Source organism: Hippocampus guttulatus, chromosome 22 (assembly GCF_054856545.1).
Source record: "Hippocampus guttulatus isolate MCC_2025c chromosome 22, RoL_Hgut_1.0, whole genome shotgun sequence".
NCBI classification, from domain to species: Eukaryota; Metazoa; Chordata; class Actinopteri; order Syngnathiformes; family Syngnathidae; genus Hippocampus; species Hippocampus guttulatus.
Window position 1 is genome coordinate 7,973,285 of NC_141282.1, and position 10,246 is coordinate 7,983,530.

Here is a 10,246-nt window from a genome sequence, read left to right on the forward strand (position 1 = left end):
GTGCTTCTGGCTTGACAAAACCGACAAACTTTGCCGAAGCCGAAAAACTGGGGAAAATGGTAAACGCAAAAGGCATAAAGTCGTTATCGGCGGATGTACGAGCGAGATAAGGAGTAAGAGCGGCGGCCCGCGGTTTGTTTGAGCTCGCCGTAGTGGATTTCGAAGTGACAATGCTGTGGAGACAGGAAAAAACCAAGACCTTGTCGCGCTTCCATTGAAAGCGAATTTACATTCCTCATGGAGAAAGCAGGAGCAACGATTCGGGAGTCATGAGCACAGGTTTGTTTCTTGCGGGGGCGAACTGCAAAGTACCGACATCTCTATATACTTTTTAGTAAAATGCTCATTGTAAATACAGTACACCGTCGTGAAAAATAACTGTTAGAAGTAACCATCCACTGATTTTTTTTTTTTTTTTTACCATTTAATTACAGCCTTTTCCTGAAAAAAAATCGCCTCCACATAAATAGTACAATAGGACACACCAGGCGTCGTTTTGGGAGGCCTCCATAACTGACAATAATAGTACACTAAAAAGCGGCTTTCCGTTTTAAGCGGCCGACTCACAGCTGGGGATGGTCAAAAACTTCTTTGTCTTTAAAAACATCTGTCCCGCTGCTGATGCTACACGTACGAATATTCAACAATGCGACCTTGACATCTTTTGTAAAGCTTCATATAAAGCTTTGTTTCAATAAATGTTAGTTTAGCCATCATATAGAGTGTGCCGTTCTGTGAAGGTCGTTTTGTGTTTGTTTTCTGGTAAGTTCGCATTACCTGACTGACGCTTCCTGCGAAACTCCGTTCAGAAATCAGCCAAACCTGGGACGTCTCGCTCGTCTGTTGTCGTATAAAGTACGCGCGGGACTTTGATGGGATCGTCGTCACAACTGGATGATTTCGGCGAGTTTTAGTTCACATTTAGGTCCTATCGAACACCAGGACCATGACATCTTTTCGATCCTGCATTAATAAAGTTTCGATAGAGGTCGTTATTACTGCGTTCTGTGATGTCGACCGCAGTTACATGTTAATACGGCTCATGGCTAGTACACCGCAAGACATTCAGTTCCTCTGCAAAACGTGTTTATTATGTGTCAGAATCAGCCATATTGGGAGTTTGGCGTCTCGCCTCACTCTGTGGTCATTGGCCCTTTTTGTCACATCACTGCAGGACGCAGTGGTGTCCTCCTGTAGATAACTTTTTCATTGGGGACATTTTATTTTCTGTGTGCGTTTGTACAACGAAACTAGCTTCAGAAGCTTTGTGAGAGGAATTTTGCCACGGGTTCCTGTCGGAGTGAGTCAGCCACTACTTCCAGCTCTTCCATTCAAATTGTGATTCATGATGCATTTCACACATTACCCCCGTTGAACCTCTCTTGTAACTGCATCTCACAGCTGTCTCTGCTGATATTTGAGGAAGGAAGGATGTACAATGCCTTAACGCGTGCGTGTTTTTAATTCTGTTCTGTCTTGTCTTGTGCACACGCAGATGTGAAGAAGCCTCCATTAGCTCCCAAACCTAAACTTCCCGCCGTGGCCAAACCCTCACCTCCCCCGGCCATTGCCCCCAAACCAGGCCTGCCCACCACATCCCCGGCTTCCTCCCAGGCTTCCCCCGCCACTCTCAAGAGGACAAAGCCGGCCCTCGCCCCGAAGCCCCGCATCCCAAAATCCACCGGCCCTTCTCCCCCCGCTGCTTCGCTACCCCTCAAAGCTCGCCTTATCTTATCCCCTGAGCAGGATCTTCTCGAGGACAGCCTCTCGCTGCTCAACATCAGAAATGGGATTTTATCGGAGCGGGAGTCGGACTACATCATTCCCACGCGTGCCGGCGGGTTGCGGGACTGCCGTCGGTGCCGGCGTGTGGAGAACAGCGTGCACGGCGAGCACGAGCACGAGCCCAAGAACGGGATTCACGAAGGAACGCCGACCGGACCGGAGCGATGTCGGTGCGGGAGCGCGGGGGGGAGCAAAAGGCCCCGGGACAAGCCTCGGAGACAGAGACACTCGGAGAGGGTGGGCAGAGAGGGGGACAGGATCGATGCCGACGGAGACGAGGGGCTCGTGGGCATCAGCTGTGATGTCGCGGGCAGCGTCGTCGCCTCCTCTCCGCCTGCGGAACATCTGCGGCCGCAAGAAGGCGGCGCGGTCCCCGCGCCCCCGAGTAAGCCCCTCCCCGTCCCGCAGCCTCGCAAGCAAAAGAAGCCCACCCTGGTGAGGCAGGGCCACGTGGAGGTTGTGGCTCGGGATCCTCAGCGGGTAGACGATCCAAGAGAGGAGGACTCGGTTCCCCGGGAGGACGATGAGCCCGGCGCTCCCGTGCCGCCTCCCCGCCAGACCTCCCTCTCTCCTCGCCTCCACAGAACACAACATCCCTCCCCGAGACTGAAAAAGAGCGCCTCGCACTCGCTCAGCCTGCTCTCCCGCCCTCATGCGGCCGGCGAGCGAGAGGGCGGGGGGCGCGGCGGCCGGGAGGAGGAAGAAGACGGCTACGGCGATTTTAAGCGCTACCCCGTCACCCACAGCCTCCCCAAGCAGATCAAACTGGGATGCCCGCCGCCCCTGCGGCACGCCGGCAAGGCCTTCTCGGCCGAGGAGCGGCAGCCCGCGAGGCCGCCGCCCCGGAAACCTCAGAGGCACAGTCTGCCCGCCCCACCGCCGCCCTCCGTCTGTCCTCCGGCGCCGCCTTACGGCCCCACGAGGGAGCTGCCCGCGCCCCCCCAGGAAAAACCTTCCTGGCGCTTCGCCCGGCCCTGCGTGACCTTCTTCAGCCGCCAGATGCCCACCAGGAGCAGCGTGCCGCCCAAAAGTCGGGCGCCGTCGCTGGGAGGCAAGCAGCGGGCGCAATCCTTCTCCGCCGCCGACCTGGCCACCCGCTTGGACCCCGGCAAGCGGAGCCTCTCCTTCCGGAAGCTTCTGGAGCTCGGCGTGTCCGTCAAGATGCTGCCCAAGCTGCTGGCTAAGGGAGGCCACTCGCTGGACTGCGCCCGACCCGAGTCCAAACCGGCGGCGCGGCCCAACAGCTGCATCGGCGAGGTCGGCTTTGGCGTCGGCGACGACGGCGGCGCGGAGTACGAGAACGTGCCTCTCTACGAGGAGATCCCCGAGTACATGAACCTGCCCTTCCACGGCAGCGGGCTGAGCTGGTCGCGGGATGGCGAGGCCTCCGACGTCTACGAGGCGCAGGACCCCTACCGCAAGTTCCAGGAGGACCGCTGCGCCAGGTAGGAATTAGCAGCCCGGGCGGGGTTTCCCGGCCTTCGCGGAGCAGAGGCGAATATTTTACCGCCGCGACTGAAGGTCGAAGGTCGACAAACACCTGCGCTTTTGGCACAGCCGTTCGTTGGTCTGTGACTTGCCATTCTGCATAACAGTGGATGCAGAATGTCCCTTCCCCCTTCTTTTTCTGGAAATGACTTGTCATTTGTCATTTTTGAGTCACTCTCCTCGCAAACTATTTGGTGGAGGGAACACAAGAAGCAGGAGGCAGGGCTGCTGCGCTTCCCGGTCCAGGCGGGCCGCGCTCTTGCGGTGGGCGACGGGTGACATCGGCACGAGTCGGCGGCGCCTCAAACATTGGCAGCGTGTTGGCATGCTGCAGGTCGGCCCCGTGCGCTTCCCGTGTGTTATTTTCAGCGTGCCGGGCAGGAAATGTCTGAGCGTCACACAAAAAAATGCTGCGCGGCTCTCCGGGAGTGGGAAAATGAATGCGCAGAAACCACCAGCCTCCTCCTCCTCCTCCTCCTCCTCAGGCTGGCCTTCCTCGCTCTGTGTTTAGCCTTCTCGTAACCTCAACACTCTACTCGCCCCCCCCCCCCCCTCCCCTTTGACTTGAAGAGAAAATGTGAGCTCGTCACTTTGTTTGCACGTTGCTAAATATTTAATGAAGAGCAGAGGAGCAACACTTGGGGCTTTGCTGCATATTTAAAATTATCCATGAGGTTTAAAAAAAAAAGTTTTTGGTTTTGTTTGTTTAGTTAATTTGGTGAAAAACCCGGTTGAACTTTTTGGGCTGGAATTCCAAACGAAACGTTGGGGCGCAAACACCACACTGCTCATCACCATAACAACAACAATACCGACGCTGATGCCTGGTGGCGGCGGCAGCATGCTTGGGTGGGCTGACACCCTAGACAAGGCGGAAATAATCAGCACCCATTGGAAAGTCACTTTGTGTGTGTGTGTGTGTGTTTCACAGCGACTGGCCGAGGAGGGACGTCCCCTCGGAGGAGGAGGAGGAGGAGGACGAGGACGAAGAGGCCCGCTGTTGGGACGAGGAGGACAACAGCTCGTCATCCAGCAAGGAGCACGCGGGCGAGGCGGACAGACGGGTGAGCGCGGCGCCTACGCCCGGGTCGGCACACCGGGGGACCTTCCGGGGAAAAGAAAAAGCGCATCTTTTCATCGCCACGCATTCAAGCGGGCGAGGGAAATGCGCCAGAATGATCTGGGGACCGCCTGTTAGTCTGCATACAAGTACACACACCACTTCGAGTTCTAGTTGTTGAATTTATTTCTTGTTGAAAATCAAAAATCTGAGCAAAGAATGCAATTTTCCTTTTACAGCCAGCATTTTTTTAACCAGATTTAAGAAATGATTGGTTTGTTGATTATTTTAAGTTACAAAATGATCAAATACATCATTTTACATCGGCACAATGCTTTTTTGTTGTTGTTGTTGACATAAGTGGCAAAATGATGGTCGATAAATCCAAACAATGCGGTGAGCTTATTTTTTCATAACTACGATGATTAAAGAATCCCGTCTCCAAGCCAAACAAGCACTTGTGGTGCCTCCCATCGCCACTGCTGCCGCATGGAGAGAAAATGCGCACCAGTAGGTTGAAAGGGATGTCACTCGCAACAAAAATGGCGTCTGATTGCACCCCTGCTCTCTCTCTTTCTTTTGCAGCTGGAGGATGAGACCAAGCGCAAGAAGGTGGCGCACATCGCACAGGAGATCATGAGCTCGGAGAAAGTGTGAGTTGCGCCCTGGCAGAACAGAAATCATCACGCATCGGTTCAAAACTGAAAAAGCAAGTCACGTGAAAAGCACCCTGACGAGTGCAGCTTCCCCAAAAGGTTCACTAGGTCGTAGTGAGTGGGAGTGCGCTCCTTTTCAAATGACGGCGTATCATTGGTCATTTTCGGGGGGGGGGAGCTGACACCCCTTTCTTGTGCCCCGTCTTTCAGGTTCGTGGACGTGCTCAAGCTTCTTCACATCGTAAGTGTCACCTGAGCCGGGCTCAAGCGCCATCCTGTGGCCGGGAAGCCATTTCTGTCCCAGAAATCGGGTCAGCCCGCATTCTTTTCTGCCCGCGGATGCAGCGGACGCTTCCTCCTGCCACTGAGCTGACCTCCGCACGCACGCACGCACGCGCACACACACACGCGCGAGAATTCTATCGGTGTGCGCCGCGCACATTCTTGTGGCAGAACCGGCCAGCTGACGTGGCACTTGAATGTTTTTGAAGTTTCTGGCCAACATTCATATTACGTAATGAGATCATCACGACTTTGCATTCGCCGCCTGGGTCGACCTCATCCGCAGCTCTTACGACCACCGCGATCGCGGAAAAATGCTCGAGCGCATGAAGATCATCGACATCGGATAGTGACGCCGAGGCAATTTCAAATTCATTGCCCCGACCGAGACCCGCTTTTTCTGCCTCAGGACTTTCGGGATGCCGTCGCCAAGGCGACGCGTCAGAACGGCAAGCCGGTGGTGGACGAGCGCGTCCTCAGCCAGGTCCTCTACTACCTGCCTCAGCTCTACCAGCTCAACAAGGACCTGCTGAGGGAGCTGGAGGAGAGGGTGGCGCGCTGGTACGTGCCGGCTCCCGCGTGAATTCCCGCTCCTCGCGTGACGGCGTACGACGGCGGCTTCGTGCCTCCCGCAGGAGCGAGCATCAGCGCCTGGCCGACATCTTCGTGCAGAAGGGCCCCTACCTGAAGATGTACTCCACCTACATCCGCCAGTTCGACGACAACGTGGCACTTTTGGATGAGCAGTGCAGGAAAAACCCGCCCTTTGCCGCCGCGCTGCGAGAGTTTGAGGTGACGAGGCTTCCGACTCCCTCCGGCCGAGCCGTTCCCATCGGCGGGCTGACGGTGGCGCCTGTTGTTTGCTCGGCCGCAGATGAGCGCCCGATGTGCCAGCCTCGCCCTCAAGCACTACCTGCTCAAGCCCGTCCAGAGGATCCCTCAGTACCAGATGCTCCTCACAGGTGGCTTCTGCTTCTCAAGCGCCGGCGGGGGCCGGGGCGGGGCGGGGCCGAACTTTCTCTTCTCTCATCAATATCCAAACTCCTGCCATAGCGACATTGAGTTCATCGTAGCCTTCTTTTTTTTTTTTTTTTTCTTTGATCGTGCACCGACTTCCCGCCGCCAAGTGGACGGCAACAAGAATGATGTCCCCTCTCTGCCCTTTTCTAGATTATTTGAAGAATCTGCCTCGGGACTCGGAGGACTACAAGGACACAGAAGGTGAGACGCAACGCCGCCGCGAGGCACCGTCCGGGAGGAAGGCGTCGCTAAAATTGTTTTCGTCCGCGCAGCGGCTCTCGGCGTCGTGAAGGAAGTCGCCAACCACGCCAACGACATCATGAAACAAGGGGTGAGCCGCTACCCCCCCTCCCCCCCCCCCGAATCCCGGCTTCGTTGTAGTCTGCCTTCGCATCTCGTCACGCAGTCATTTCCTTCTTCCAGGATAACTTTGAGAAGCTGATGCAGATTCAGTACAGTCTGAACGGCCACCAAGAGATCGTTCAGCCGGGCAGGGTAAGGGCCCCGCTCGCTCCTCCGCCGTCCGCAAGCCTCCGAGGCCGCCAGAGTTGACTTCCGACGGGTGCCGGCAGGTCTTCCTGAAGGAGGGAACGCTCATGAAGCTCTCCAGGAAGGTCATGCAGCCGCGGATGTTCTTCTTGGTGAGCGACGGCGGCCTCTCTCCAACTTTTTCCCTTCTCGACTTTTTCAACCTCTTTGCCCTTTTTTGGTCCGTCGCAGTTCAACGACGCGCTCATGTACACCACTCCCGTCCAGTCGGCCCAGTACAAACTCAACTGCGTGCTCTCCCTCGCCGGCATGAAGGTGAGACGGCGAACGGCGCCGCGGCGCGTGTTCGTGCCCGCTGACGGCGTGCGCCTGCCAACAGGTGAGCAAGCCCAGCCAGGAGGCCTACCAGAACGAGCTCAACATCGAGAGCGTGGAGCGCTCCTTCATCCTGTCCGCAAGGTGGGACATCGAGTGCTCGGGGCTGAGCTGCGCCGCGGACAGCAGAACCCCACCCCGCCCCCCCCAAAAAAAAGTCTCATTCAATTGTCACCACGTCAATTGGGAACGAATGGCGAACCACAACTGCGGAGGTGTTTTGCATTGATCGCATCCCGCCGATTTTCCGCCTCCAGTTCGGCGACGGAGCGAGACGAGTGGCTGGAGGCCATCGCCGCCGCCATCGACGACCACGCCAAGAAGAAGATCAGCTTCATATCCAGCCGCAGTCAGGAGGAGGTGGCGCTCTTGTTTTCCCCGCGCCGACGTTTTCAAAGCTCCCCCCTCCCCGATGACTGACCGCTCGCCCGCGCAGGCCGACGGCGTGCCGGACAGCGGCGCCCCCCTGGGCTCCAAGGCTCCCATCTGGATCCCCGACCTGAGGGCCACCATGTGCATGATCTGCACCTGCGAGTTCACCCTCACCTGGCGCCGCCATCACTGCCGCGCCTGCGGGAAGGTGCCCGACGTGGACCTCGCGGGGCCCGACGGCCTCCGCGTCTCCTCCTCACGGTCCGCCATCTTGCATTCCGACAGGTGGTGTGCCAGGCCTGCTCGGCCAACAAGTACTACCTGGAGTACTTGAAGAACCAGCCGGCCCGCGTGTGTGACCATTGCTTCGCCAAACTGCAGGAGAACAGTCAGTACATGTGTCCGGGTGCCACAAAAACAAGAGTGGAGGGAGACCGTTTAGTTTTTCTTCTTCCCTCCCATGGCAAATATGATCGCACTGACCGGGATGCGCGTTTTCTTAGTTTTCTTGCCTTCCCTGTCCTTGAAAGAAGACGCAAATGCAATTCCTTTTCCCATCCGGGCACGGAAAGCCCCAAATTCTCTTTGTCATGTCATGATTCCCAGGCGACCGCCGCGCCTCCTCGTCCGTGTCTCCCATCAAATCCGGAGCCTTCTCCTTCACCAGGAAACAAAAAAAGATTCCGGCCGCACTAAAAGAGGCAAGCGCCGAGCGAGCGAGCGAGAGGTGAGAGAAGAAGCGGCGGCGCGGTGGCCTGACCCGCTCGGCTCTCCTCCCAGGTGTCGGCCAACACGGAAAACTCCTCCATGAGCGGCTACTTGAACAGGTCCAAGGGCAACAAGAAGCAGTGGAAGCGGCTGTGGTTCGTCATCAAGAACAAAGTGTTGTACACGTACGCCGCCAGCGAGGTGACCGCCGCCGGCCGGCCGTCTCTTCTTCGCTTCGCTCGCCTTCCGCTGGAGCGTGCGGGTCTTTCTTCCCGGCAGGATGTGGCGGCGCTGGAGAGCCAGCCGCTGCTCGGCTTCTTCCTGCGGGAGGAGAAGAACGGGCCGGCGCGGAAGCTGCAGTTCAAGCTGTACCATAAAAACACGCTCTTCCACATCTTCAAAGCCGACGACATCCCCACCGCGCAGAGGTAAAAGCGCGCCGGGGTCAAAGCGCCCCGCCAAACACGCTTTGACCTCGTCGCCTTCTCGGTTTAGGTGGATCGAAGCCTTCCAGGAGGCCATGATCCTCGAGCAGTGAGCATCTAGTCGACGACGACAGAGGAGATGGGACGGGGAGCTTTTTTTTTTTCTTCTTCTTCTTTTCGCTCCAACGTTGCAGCTGTGGCTCAAATGCCACACAGTGTGCGTGGAAGTGGACCGTTTTGCACCAGGAAAGCCCTGGGAGGGGGAGAAAAAAAAAAAAAAGACAATTCAAGCAGGTTGATGGACATGTCAAACACTCAAGTCCAGCTGGTGGTGCACAGTCCCGAGCAGGAGGTTGCCGCTGTTCGTCTTGGAGACGTCATTCTTCTGTGTTTATATTGCCAGTAACTGCCATAGATTGACGCTCCAAGAGCGTTCCTGGACATAACTGGAGGGGAATCTATTTTTCACACGCTTCAGAATGTCCACTCTGAAGACTTCGAAACGAACCGCGAGATTGTGGAAGTCACAGAGCAACGTTGACATTTTGATATGCAAGCCCAGAGCTGATATCTATAATGGCCGAAGAAGCAGGTCACCGTTTCATCGCCGGGGTCTGTAGAGTTTCTTTTTTTGTTTAGTTTTTCTTGGTTTTCACCCCTCAGCCTTCTCTGATCCACAACGTCCTGCGACGTGTGTTCATTGCCACTCTTGATTTCTGCTTGTCTTCCTAATTTCAACGTTTTCGGGATCGCATTTGCTTGTGTACATTCCCAGTGACTCTTTTTTTTTTTTCCAAGCTCAACTGCGGGGAGGGAGGTCGAGTCTCCTGGAAAACAATCGGAAGAAACTGTCAGGCAACAGTTTTGAAGAAAATGTCAAAATATAGTTTTGCATGATTGAAATTGATTTGTCATATTTAAAAAAAGAAAAAATAAAGAATTTTTATGATGGGATTTTTTGAAAAGATCACCAAATGTACACACACCCTCCTCTCGGTTTATCTTCAATTTGATCCAGATTGTGAGTGTAAACATTGAGATTCAGACCAATTTATTTATCCCCGTGGGGCAATTAGGACTTAAGAGGCACGCTCTGCACAACTTCCGGATATAGTAAGGGAGCGTCCGACCTGGACAGGGCGCCCAGCTAACAGCAACAAGCCGATCATATTGCAGCGGGGCGGAACTGGCCCGTCCTGATCAAGCGTGGCACTGGCGTGGGGTCAAAACAATTTGAACCACTTGAACGTTTGACGAACAGCACGAAAGTTCGCAGTCGACGCGGCAGAAGCGCTTGATCGACAGGTCGTCCGAAAGAAGGCACAGGTCCCGGGCTTTGTCGTCCTCGTTGCTGCCGCCGCCGCCGCCTTGGTTCTCCGACAGAATTGGAAACTCGCCCAATTTCCTGATGCTCGGACTGGGTAAGACTTACCTGTCAACTCATACGGTTTAGCCATAGTTCATACGGATTTTGTGGTGAATCTTACCTATATGGCCGTATCGCACAAATCATACGGATTCTGAACATTTCCGTTTTTTTTTTGACCAACTCAATGATTTGGAGTTGGTGAAAAAAGTAACGCAGG

General features: G+C 55.6%; 1 protein-coding gene across 2 annotated transcripts; it reads left to right on the plus strand.

The window, feature by feature from the left end:
- Window positions 1-26: 26 nt before the first annotated feature.
- Window positions 27-9,614, plus strand: fgd6 (FYVE, RhoGEF and PH domain containing 6). Of its 2 annotated transcripts, XM_086102888.1 has the most exons (21): window positions 27-279; window positions 1,496-3,230; window positions 4,205-4,337; window positions 4,919-4,986; window positions 5,200-5,230; window positions 5,681-5,832; window positions 5,907-6,063; window positions 6,146-6,233; window positions 6,442-6,492; window positions 6,564-6,622; window positions 6,715-6,786; window positions 6,864-6,932; window positions 7,012-7,095; window positions 7,160-7,239; window positions 7,413-7,515; window positions 7,592-7,735; window positions 7,813-7,915; window positions 8,134-8,228; window positions 8,308-8,436; window positions 8,515-8,663; window positions 8,731-9,614. In XM_086102888.1, exons 1-21 carry the CDS (start codon window positions 270-272, stop codon window positions 8,771-8,773), a joined length of 3,555 nt encoding a protein of 1,184 aa, XP_085959014.1. In that variant the 5' UTR covers window positions 27-269; the 3' UTR covers window positions 8,774-9,614. The 2 variants fall into 2 exon arrangements, with proteins under 2 accessions (XP_085959014.1, XP_085959012.1); XM_086102886.1 differs by having other exon boundaries at window positions 8,308-8,663.
- Window positions 9,615-10,246: the final 632 nt, after the last annotated feature.